Raw genomic sequence first — 12,717 nt, forward strand, 5'->3', positions numbered from 1 at the left:
GGCCAGGTCGCAGTTGTAAATGAGAACTTGTTCTCAACTAGCCTACCTGGTGAAATAAAAAATAAAAATGATCTTCTCTTTAAAACTTCCCATCTCTATCAAGAATATACACACAGTAGCCACTGTTTCTATAGCATGTTGATGTTTATTGGGATGAATCTTGTCCTGGAGGCATAATTGAGTGATATCCACTAGATGGGCCAGCTACAAAGTCAAAATTAGCTATATATTGCAAAAAATACATTTAAGGTTAGGGTTAGGCGTAAGGTTAGCAGTGTGGTTAAGGTTAGGGTTAATTATTTTATGATTTTGTGGCTGTGCCAGCTGGTGACCACATGGCAGAGCTGCCTCCAGTACATGAGTCATCCCAATGAACGCCAACCTTTTTTTCTATATACAGTGTACTTATTACATTGACTCCAATTCCAATACTCTTTCTTTGCCAGAGGCAAAGCCTGAAGAAATTGGTAAGAACTGCACAAAGCAAGGTTGAGTGAATGTGCAACTCCTCTGTGGTTACATTAGAATATGTATTTGTTTATCGTATGAACTTATGTGTTATGTGTCTACGTACCGGTATAATATTGTGGGAATGCATTAATGTATCAACATTCTGAATTTAAACTACAGTGCTGTGTGCATGCGTGGATTATGCATATCTAGACTTCTACATAATACATGTGCATTCAAATCATTTGTGAATGTTTGTATGTATGCATGTTTGCACAGTGTGAAGTCAAATATTGGTAATTCACAGTGGTGATTATATTATATCAACTATATTGTAAGTTTAATGGTCCATGATGTTTTCGAGATGGTATGGTTGGAATCTAACCTTTGCCCTCTTTACATACTACCGATGAAAACATATGTCACTTTAGTTATTCATTATTGTATATGTTTGTCTTTAATTGTAGCAGCCAAGACAGATAAGGCTGCAGCAGCACCTGCTGGTGAGTCCACTCATAACAAATGAATGACAAATACTTATACATGAAATACTTTGATAATATAATATAATAATATATGCCATTTAGCTGACGCTTTTATGGTTAGGCCTATACTACAATCAATGTCTGATTCAATTTTTCTTTTCTTTCTTTTTTTCTTTTTTTACATTTTCTTTTTTACAGATAAGGGTGGGTGAGAACAGGGCATGTGTGTGTGTGTGTGTGTGTGTTAACCTGTGTCCCTTTGTGTGTGTTTGTTAGTCAGTAGGGCATAACCATCCCCTCATCATTCCAATGTAATGTCGGTTAACAGTTTTCCCTCACTCAGCGAAGCCAGCGGAGGATCATGGTAAGGCCTCTAAGACCAATCACAGAAGTAGCTTTCTGTGGGGATGAGACAGAGAGTGGCCATGCATGATTCTCACCACGCACCATGACAGTGTTGATCAGACAGAATGCCAATCCACTTAACTAACTTAGGCTTCACATGTTTATATTCACGCCTATCACAATATCCTACTGGTTTATGCCTGACAAAGCAGACTATATTCATTTAAATGATATATTAGTCATTATTCTTCTGATTCTTATTCTGTTTTCTTTGTTACCTGAGATAACAGGTCACCAATCAGTTGGTAAGAGCTATGTTAAGGTTGAGGTGATGTTTGTTATGTGGGTTATTTTGGCAAGCACTGGAGTGTGTTTCTGGGTGCGTGTATGTATCTGGGTGTGCGTGTGTGTGCTGTGGTCTGTGTGAGTGTGTGTGTTTATTATTTTTTATTTTGTGTGTGTACGCTGTAAAAAAAAAAATCTGTTGGATCAACGTACATTTGCAAAACAACCAGCTGCAATAGGATTGTGAGTTTGCTCAACAAACTCACAACAAAGAACAATTGTACGTTGAATCAACATCTTTTTGTTACAGTGTATACATACATGCATACGTGGAGGATTGTTCAGGAAACGTTTCGGATGTGTATTTCCTTGTACTCAGTGTGTGAGTTTGTGTGAGTGTCTGCTACTGCAGTATACCACCTTTATTACACACTTACTCCACACTGAAATCCTCTCGTTTTAGTGGCAGAGGCCCAGCCTGCTGAAGAGGGTTGGAGCTATTCTGTTGTGTCATTTGTGGATGTATTGCATGTGGATGTGTGCAGGTATAGGTTTTTGTCCGTGTTGTATGTTTGTATTTGTGTTTGTATGTCTGTGTGTGTGAGCGTGTGTGTGTATGTGCGTGTGACTGTGACTGTCTGTACATAATGCTAGCTCCAATATGGACTTAAGTCCAGTACCTCCTACTGAAATCCATTTGTGTGTATTAACAGAGGCCCAGCCTGCTATAGAGGGGAAACATTTTTGTGGCTGAATGAATTACTTAAATAAGTGTATGCAGCACGAGCACATGGGTTGTTGTGTGTGTGTACACGGTAAGTTTGCATATATTGTGAGAGTGCTGTATGTGTACTCCATGCATCATGTCAGCTCTATTCAACAATGAAGTCCAGTCGTCCTCCCTGATAGCCCTGTTTATCTTTACTGACAGAAGGCGAACCTGCTGTAGAGGGTAAGAGCTGTTCTGGCTTAATATGGTTCTTCAATGTATAACACACACAGCATTAAGTTGAAGTCAGTGTGTTATCTACGGTTCATCAGAGAGATGGTGGAGGCATTTGCTTGTGGGTATACGAGTAATTTATGTGTGTGTGAGAGTGTACATGTAGGATTTTAATTTGAGCCAGATTGCTACAGCAGGAAAATAATCCTGCAGTAACTGGAAATGTGAATTATTATGTTGATTATAATTCATGGATATTTTTGTAGGGATACACTTCACGCTAAGGCAAATCAAGTCTGACGTTTTAAAGTGGAAATTATAAACTTTGGAAGCCTTTTTAAACCTTGAGTGCACGACAAGTTTGCATTTCCTGCTTCGCAGGGAAATTCTGATCAACAAAAGAGTGGTCAAATTAAGGACCTACATCTGTATACATACTGCATTGATGCTAGCTTTGGTACAGACTCAGATAATTTGGTACAGTCTAGTTCATATCACTGAAATTCTGTCATTGTATTGACAGTGGTCGAACCTGTTACGGAAGGTAAGAGCTTTTCTGGCTAAATGTGTTAGTTGCGTCTGTGTACACTATGTGTTTGTGGATGTGTATGGGTGAGTTCATATTACATCATGTCAGGCAGCTCTACTCAACATTTAAGTCCGGTTCCTTAAACCCTCTTATTTATAATGGGTAAGAGCTTTTCTGGCTGAATGTGATACTTACGTGAGTGTATGCAATGTATGAAGATAGCATTCTGTATGAACAGGTGTGTGTGTGTAAATCATGCCATATTTACCAAGTAATTACTCAAGTTCCTCTTCTAAAAGCCCTTCACTTTCTTGGCAGAAGACCGGTCTGCTATAGAGGGTAAGAGCTTTTCTGGCCTAACTTGTCACTTGTACGGGATGTGTGTGTGTACGTGTGTGTGTGTGTGTGTGTGTGTGTGTGTGTGTGAATGCTTACAAGGTGCAATACTACTTATTCAGTTCATCCCCCAAAACCAGCCTGCTGCAGAGGGTAAGTGCTTCTCTAGCTGAATGTGTTACTTGTATGTGTGTGCATACTGTTATGTGGAAGTGTACCTGTATGTGTGGATAAGGTACATCATGCTAGCTTTACAAATGGACAAAACAGTTTTTCTAATTCTACTCATTCTCAATTAATGCCCTGCCTAATATCTTATCATTTTCATTAGCAGATGGTGTTACAGATGGCAAGAGCTTTTCTGGCCTATTGTGTCACTTGTAAAATGTGTATGTGATGTTTGTGTGCAGGACCGGCTTTAGCCTGTTGGGGGCCCTGAGCGAGATTTGGTTGGCTAACAAAATCAATGGGGGTTGAGACCCCGACAGAGTTTTTAGGGGGGGTTTGGGGGCCGTAAGTGACCCAGCCTGCTCCAAAGGATAAGCTTTTCTGTCTGGATGTGTTACTTGTACAGAGTGGGTGTGCAATGTGCACCATGCTAGCATTACTAGTCATGTTAGTGTGTGTGTGGTGTGTGTGTGTGTGCCTACTATTATGTGGAAGTGTACCTGTGTGATTGTATGTATGAGTGACTGGCGCATCATGCTAGCATTACTAAGTTATTTCACCCCCTGCCTAATATGTTATCATTTTCTGTTATAGATGGCCTAACATGTCACTTGTACAGTGTGTGTGAGTGAGTGGTGTGCTTGTCATTTTAAAATACGTGCCTCATGCTTAACAACTCATGTTAGTTAAATGTATCCCCTAAATCCTTATGATCTTATATTAACAGAGGCCCAGCCTGCTACTGAGGCTAAGATGATTTCTGGTCTGCAGCATTAACACAGGCCTGCAACATTAACACAGGCCCAGCCTGCAACATTAACACAGGTCCAGCCTGCAACATTAACACAGGTCCAGCCTGCAACATTAACCTCTAGATTCTAGCCATCCCGGATCCGGAATCGTGAATACAGCCTCAAGCTCATTACCATAACGCAACGTTAACTATTCATGAAAATCGCAAATTAAATGAAATAAATATGCTAGCTCTCAAGCTTAGCCTTTTGTTAACAACACTGTCATCTCAGATTTTCAAAATGCTTTTCAACCATAGCAAAACAAGCATTTGTGTAAGATTATTGATAGCTAGCATAGCATTTAGCGTAGCATTCAGCATGCAACATTTTCACAAAAACAAGAAAAGCATTCAAATAAAATCATTTACCTTTGAAGAACTTCAGATGTTTTCAATGAGGAGACTCTCAGTTAGATAGCAAATGTTCAGTTTTTCCAAAAAGATTCTTTGTGTAGGAGAAATCGCTCCGTTTTGTTCATCACGTTTAGCTACGAAAAAAAACCTGTATCCAGGAGTGTAATTATCCTGCAAGCTCATTAGCATAACACAACGTTAACTATTCATGAAAATCGCAAATGAAATGAAATAAATATATTAGCTCTCAAGCTTGGCCTTTTGTTAACAACACTGTCATCTCAGATTTTCAAAATGCTTTTCAACCATAGCAAAACAAGCATTTGTGTAAGATTATTGATAGCTAGAGTAGCATTTAGCGTAGCATTTAGCGTAGCATTTAGCTTAGCATTCAGCGGGCAACATTTTCACAAAAACAAGAAAAGCATTCAAATAAAATCATTTACCTTTGAAGAACTTCGGATGTTTTCAATGAGGAGACTCTCAGTTAGATAGCAAATGTCAAAACGGCAAACTTTTTTCCAAATTAACTCCATAATATCGACAGAAACATGGTAAACGTTGTTTAGAATCAATCCTCAAGGTGTTTTTCACATATCTCTTCAATGATATATCGTTCGTGGAAGTCTCCTCTCTCCTCTGAATCACATGGACAAATGCTTGCAGCTGGAGATTACGCACCAATTTCGACAAAGGACACCGGGCGGACACCTGGTAAATGTAGTCTCTTATGGCCAATCTTCCAATGATATGCCTACAAACACGTCACAATGCTGCAGACACCTTGGGGTCACGGCAGAACGTGTAGGCTCGTTCAGGGCACATTCACAGCCATATAAGGAGACAATGGAAAACAGCGCCTCAAAAATGTTGCTCATTTCCTTTTGAAGTTTCATCTTGGTTTCGCCTGTAGCATCAGTTCTGTGGCACTCACAGATAATATCTTTGCAGTTTTGGAAACGTCAGAGTGTTTTCTTTCCAAAGCTGTCAATTATATGCATAGTCGAGCATCTTTTCGTGACAAAATATCTTGTTTAAAACGGGAGCGTTTTTTCATCCAAAAATGAAATAATGCCCCTAGTGTTCCAAGAGGTTAACACAGGTCCAGCCTTCAACATTAACACAGGTCCAGCCTGCAACATTAACACAGGTCCAGCCTGCAACATTAACACAGGCCCAGCCTGCAACATTAACACAGGCCCAGCCTGCAACATTAACACAGGCCCATCCTGTAACATTAACACAGGCCCAGCCTGCAACATTAACACAGGCCCAACCTGTAATATTAACACAGGCCCATCCTGTAACATTAACACAGGCCCAACCTGCAACATTAACACAGGCCCAACCTGTAATATTAACACAGGCCCATCCTGTAACATTAACACAGGCCCATCCTGTAACATTAACACAGGCCCAACCTGTAATATTAACACAGGCCCATCCTGTAACATTAACACAGGCCCAACCTGTAATATTAACACAGGCCCAACCTGTAATATTAACACAGGCTCAACCTGTAATATTAACACAGGCCCATCCTGTAACATTAACACAGGGTCCAGCCTGAAACATTAACACAATTTGTTTTTACAAATTGTTGCAAATTTCTTAAAAATAAAAAACATACTCCTTATTTACATAAGTATTAAGACCTTTTGTATGAGACTCGGTATTGAGCTCAGGTGCATCCTGTTTCCATTGAAAAAAAATATTGAATCTATTTTACAATAATGCTTTCAGGTATAAAAAAAATATGGAAAAAGTGAAGTGGTCTGAATAGGTTCCGAATGCACTGTATATTAGCTTTTACTTGTTTGTTTGTATCTTGTATACATATTTGCGGGAGTGTCTTTTGGGTGGGTGTGTGTGGGTATTTCAGTGTGGGCTTCTACATATACTGTATAGTACCAGTGAAAGTTTAGACACATCTACTCAAACCAGATATTTTCTACATTGTAGAATAATAGTGAAGACATCAAAACTATGAAATAACACATGGAATCATGTAGTAACCAAAAAAGTGTTAAGCAAATCAAAATAGATTTTAGATTCTTCAAAGTAGCCACCATTTGCCTTGATGACAGCTTGCACACTCTTGGCATTTTCTCAATCAGCTTCATGAGGAATGATTTTCCAACAGTCTTGAAGGAGTCCTTCACTCTGCGGTCCAACTCATCCCAAACTATCTCAATTGGGTTGAAGTCGGGTGATTGTGGAGGCCAGGACATCTGATGCAGCACTCATCACTCTCCTTCTTGGTAAAATAGCCCTTACACAACCTGGAGGTGTGTTTTGGGTCATTGTCCTGTTGAAAAACAAATTATATTCCCACTAAGCGCAAACCAGATGGGATGGCATATCGCTGCAGAATGCGGTGGTAGCCATGCTGGTTAAGTGTGCCTTGAATTCTAAATAAATCACAGACGGTGTCACCATTAAAGCACTCCCACACCATCACACCACCTCCTCCATGCTTTATGGTGGGAACCACACATGCGGAGATCATCCGTTCACCTACTCTGCGTCTCACAAAGACATGGCAGTTGGAACCAAAAATGTGGACTCATCAGACCAAAGGACAGATTTCCGCCAGTCTAATGACCATTGCTCGTGTTTTTTGGCCCAAGCAAGTCTCTTCTTATTATTGTTGTCTTTTAGTAGTTTCTTTGCAGCAATTTGACCATGAAGGCCTGATTCACGCAGTCTCCTCTGAACAGTTGATTTTGAGATGTGTCTGTTACTTGAACTCTGTGAAGCATTTATTTGGGCTGTAATCTGAGGTGAATTTAATTCTAATGAACTTGTCCTCTGCAGCAGAGGTAACTCTGGGTCTTCCTTTCCTGTGGAAGTCCTCATGAGAGCCAATTTTATCATAGCGCTTGATGGTTTTTGCGACTGTTGACGTGTTCTGCATTGACTTACCTTCATGTCTTAAAGTAATGATGGACTGTCATTTCTCTTTGCTTATTTGAGCTGTTCTTGACATAATATGGAGTTGCTATTTTACCAAATAGGGCTATATTCTGTATACCACCTCTACCTTGTCACAACACAACTGATCAAACACATTAGGAAGGAAATAAATTCCACAAATGAACTTTTAACATGACACACCTGTTAATTTAAATCCATTCCAGGTGAAAATCTCATGAAGCTGGTTGAGAGAATGCCAAGAGTGCCAAGAGTGTGCAAAGCTGTCATCAAGGCAAAGGGTGGATACTTTGAAGAATCTGAAATATAATACTTTTTTGGTTACTACATTATTCCATATGTGCTATTTCATAGTTTTGATGTCTTTGCTATTATTCTGCAATTTAGAAAATAGTAAAGGTAAAGAAAAGCCCTTGAATGAGTAGGTGTGTCCAAACTTTTGACTGGTACTGTATATATTAGCATTCTCCTCATACTTAACCATAAAACCTTTTACTTTCTTTTATCAGAGGTGAGGCACCCTGAGACAAGGAAGGGTACTGTAACAAAAAGGATTGTAGTGCAGTGACTGTATGAATGCACAAATGTATCAATGCATTCTGCGTTTGTGTGTATTTGTATAAACCAGCATGTATGCCAGTGTCATCATGGGTAAGCCTATGTGTTTTTGTATGTCTTGTTTTTATGATCTAGTATTTCATATATTCATATATCCACAACTTTTTTCTCCAGTCACAGACGCCGTACACAGGAACAGGACATTTGGTTGTTGTTTAACCCTTCGATGTCCGCAGTACTAATGTCTATGTACCAATTGTTTCTTTTCATTCAGAGGGAAGTGAGTGCAGAGATGGTAAGGAAAGGAAACAATACACAACTCCCCCTCTGTGTTTGTGTGTTCGTATGCTTCCCTGCTTCCTGTCAATCACCTGGTTAACGTGCATGTCTGTCAGTCTCAGTCACGGCACGGTGTGTCGGTGACCTGAGTGTCCGTCACGGTGGACTGACAAACGGAGACTACTGAATCCTGGGATTGCTCTGGCGAAGGCCTTCATAGTCTGACTGTAGCAGTACAGACCATTGTAGATGGCCGTCAGTAATGGAAAAGATCCTGCAGGCCTATTTGATGGGTTTATGGATACTGTATCATTTATGTAGAGATCTTTAGGAATCATCTGTTGAGGAGTTAGACCCAGAGAATCAGTCTGACAGATAGTTGTTGTGATATCAGCGCCGACTGATACTAATTACTAGAGATCAGCGGTGAGTTTCCCAAAAACATAAAGATCATATTGGCAAAATGGCATAAAATCATAATTTTTCTATTGCTTATGAATGGACTTAAGATGATCTTCATGTTTTGGGGAAAACCCTGATCTGTTGAGATTAGGCATTACATGATACAGTATCATGGTTTCGCCAAAGCATCCAAGTGAAGGAATTGTATTAAACATCAAATGACCTTGACTTGAAATTGATGCAGAGTGAAAACGTAATCTAAATGACAAATGACCAAATGATATATACTGTATATATTTACTCTGGGTATATATCGTGACCTGTGTGTATGTGTGCACTTACTACGGTAATGGTTTAATAGAAGGATAAGTTGATGATAAGTTTTGCTGTTTTGTTGCGTTAGTTAAAATACTGTTCCTGCACAATACAATATCCCTTATCATTGATCACTGTATTGCAAAAGATGTTGATATGAAATGATTTAAATCACACTAGAGAACTGAGCCTGGATCTGTGCACAAGGGTCACTTGATTCCAATCAAATTAACTGAGCCCATAAAAGCAGAGAGGGGCATATGCGGTGTGACTCTGAGTTTATGGAGGTGCATGGCCTCACTTGATTCTTGACCCTTGTTCCATTCTCTCGACAACCTTTTCACCCAATCGATTGGTCAATCAATATGGCTTTTTACCTGCTTCTCTATGCTTATAAACTCTCTTTTTCCATAGAGCTGTTGTCAGATTCAGAAGGTGAGAGAACAAATCAATTGTGTTCCGTTTTCACAGCTAATAATTCCCCTAAATTCTCAATAATAATAATAGTAATGATGAGTACAGTGTCACCAACTGGTTTGAATTTGACGAGTGAGGAAATAACTCATTAACCGTCTAGTTTTTACCTCCATTTTGAAAAGAAAGGAAATGTTCATCCAAGTCAGAGAGGGAAGAGAGAGACGTTAAGTGTGTGTGAGAGAGAGCACCTGCAGGTCAGGTTTTCATAGCTGCTCAGTAAACGCTCATCCTTCAGATTACAGTAAAGATACTGCAGCTAATGTGTTCCCCCGCTGTGTTTCTCTCTCTCTCTTTCTCCCTGATACAGAATTGCCCGATGATGGTAAGACAAACAAATACTTAAGCTTGTATTTGTCTATCTGCTGACACAAAACAATGCAATCCTTTTTTTTTGAAAAGGAGGGAGCACGCAAAGGAACAGGAGCGAGCAGTCATGCTTTGATAATATCACAACATTAAAGAGCTATATTTACTTTTGTCACAGTGGGAGAAGACTAGTGGAAAGGGATGGATAAACACGTCTTCAGATGTGTTTTTAGTTCCTTGTTCATTCCCAGGTGGGCTTACCTTACTGCTGTTAGAGGCCCTCTTCTGGTGTTGACTAGAGGCTTGGATACTGACCCTCAGTTAAATACAAGACTGATGTCATTGTCATGATTTCTCATGATCATCCATTAGAATAATGGAGACATTTCAGGGAGTGGAAACACATGCCGCAGCACTTTTCTCTGTCTTTGAGAAAAGCTGTTGCTAAATGTGGATGTAAGAAGTCTCAAGTCACAGGGTGAACAAAGACTAGCTTCACCTCTGACCTTTGATCTTGCTGCTTAGTAGACAAAATATGAATAAATGAATGGTATTTATAAACAAAGGTTAGGTGCTTTGGTCTAATGTTTGGTTTTCTGTCTCTACTTGTCTGTTCACTGATGTTGTTGTGTCTATGATGTCTGATGAGCAGTTATCCATGACCTTATTCTAACCCCTGACCTCTATGACCTCTCCCTACTTTTAGAAACTGTCCCAGGGGGACAGTCCGAGCTGACCGGACTATTTGTAGAGAGGCCAGAGAGCACTACAGTAATCAAAGGTGAGACCCCTGCCCTCTTGCCCCTCTCTGAGACATACTGTAGCACTCTGAAGTTTGGATTGACACTCACATAAGGATCATGCATAACAACCCTAAAAACACCATGATCCAGAGGTCAGAATGTCTGATTGCTGATGTAAATTGTGGGTGTCAGGGAAGAACGTCACCTTTGTGGCTAAAGTGGACTCATCTGACCTGCTGAGGAAGCCCAACATGAAATGGCTGAAAGGGAAGTGGCTGGACCTGGGCAGCAAGGCTGGCAAGCACGTGCAGTTTAAAGAGGCCTATGACAGGAACTCCAAGGTGTGTGTGTGTCACTGTTTTCACATTCTCTCAAATCTGCACAAGTGAAAGTCTACTGTACATCTGTGTTACTATTTTGTGTGTACTGTGTGTGTGTGTGTGTGTGTGTATATATTGTAAGGGTGTATGTCTTCCTCTCTCCCTATCTCAACCAGGTCTACACATATGAGATGAGCATCATCAAAGTAGTGGAAGGAGACGCAGGTGGCTACCGTTGTGAGGTCACCTCCAAAGACAAGTGTGACAGCTGTACATTTGAAGTCACAGTGGAAGGTTGGTCCCTCCCAGGCCATCATTGTCAGCCATTTAGTCATGTATCTCACTTAACCTGTGGTCAGCGAGTTTGTCAGTAAGTAATTCAATATTTGATACAGAATGTTTAATGATAAAGCAGGTAGTGTATATGTGTTTCAGTGTCAGTACTCAGTCCATTACTCTTCCTGATTTTTCAACTGTCTGTCAGTTAGTCCAGTGTTCCTCTCACCGTTCCCTCCCTCTGTCATGTTTCAGCCGTACAAGAGGAGCAGCCCGCCAACATCCTGGATGCCTTCAAGCGATCGTGAGTGTGACTGTCAGGGTGGTTCCATTCAACATATCTTCTGTCTTTCTCTCCCACCTCACATATGTTGGTTATTCTCTCTATCTTTGCCTCCGGGCATCTGTCCCACTCTGTGAGTATATCTTCCCCTGACTGTCATTCTGGCTCCCATATCTGTGTTTGTAGGTGTCTTTGGTATATCTATGTCAAGTCACGTTGTCTGTGTGCGTTTTGGCTTCACTGTATGTCTGTCATTGTACTAGACATCTGCCTTTTCTATGTCTTTATCTGTGCATTCATGTCTATTTGTGTCTCTGTGACTTACTGGTGTGTCTCTGACTTACTAATGTGTCTCTGACTTACTAATGTGTCTCTGTGACTTACTAATGTCTCTCTGTGACTTACTGGTGTGTCTTTGTGACTTACTAATGTGTCTCTAATATATAATAATATAATAATATATGCTCTGTTTAGCTGACGCTTTGACTACTCCAACTAATGTGTCTCTGTGACTTACAGTCATGTGTGCATACATTCTACTTACTGGTACTTACTGGTGGTCCCGTCTCTCTGTGACTTATCTCTGTGACTTACCCTTACTACCCTGGCGTGACTTACAAGCGCCATGCTCTGTGACTTACTAACTGAGCTCTGTGACTTACTAATGAAGGACCACACTGACTTACTAATGTGTCTCTGACTTACTGGTGTGTCTCTGACTTACTAAGGTGTCTCTGTGACTTACTAATGTGTCTCTGTGACTTACTAAGGTGTCTCTGTGACTTACTAAGGTGTCTCTGTGACTTACTAAGGTGTCTCTGTGACTTACTAAGGTGTCTCTGTGACTTACTGGTGTGTCTCTGTGACTTATTAATGTGTCTCTGTGACTTACTGATGTGTCTCTGTGACTTACTGGTGTGTCTCTGTGACTTACTAATGTGTCTCTGTGACTTACTAATGTGTCTCTGTGACTTACTGGTGTGTCTCTGTGACTTACTGGTGTGTCTCTGTGACTTACTAATGTGTCTCTGTGACTTACTGGTGTGTCTCTGTGACTTACTGGTGTGTCTCTGTGACTTACACTTGTGTCTCTGACTTACACTTGTGTCTCGGTGACTTACTAAGGTGTCTCTGTG

The 12,717-nt window shown here is 40.4% G+C and overlaps 1 protein-coding gene across 4 annotated transcripts in view; it reads left to right on the forward strand.

Moving 5' to 3' along the window:
- LOC118382538 (myosin-binding protein C, fast-type-like) overlaps positions 1–12,717 on the forward strand; it is a 54,041-nt gene that overhangs the window by 18,402 nt on the left and 22,922 nt on the right. For 2 of the 4 annotated variants that reach the window (XM_052519158.1, XM_052519159.1), the window contains exons 3-6: positions 10,666–10,740; positions 10,895–11,043; positions 11,199–11,316; positions 11,554–11,602. In XM_052519158.1, the coding sequence (XP_052375118.1) occupies positions 10,666–10,740; positions 10,895–11,043; positions 11,199–11,316; positions 11,554–11,602 (391 nt within the window). Of the gene's footprint in view, positions 1–8,543; positions 9,612–9,960; positions 9,976–10,665; positions 10,741–10,894; positions 11,044–11,198; positions 11,317–11,553; positions 11,603–12,717 lie in introns of those variants that run through there. The other 2 variants (XM_052519156.1, XM_052519157.1) reach the window with 2 other exon arrangements.

This window comes from Oncorhynchus keta, chromosome 5 (genome assembly GCF_023373465.1).
Source record: "Oncorhynchus keta strain PuntledgeMale-10-30-2019 chromosome 5, Oket_V2, whole genome shotgun sequence".
In the NCBI taxonomy this organism is placed as follows: domain Eukaryota; kingdom Metazoa; phylum Chordata; class Actinopteri; order Salmoniformes; family Salmonidae; genus Oncorhynchus; species Oncorhynchus keta.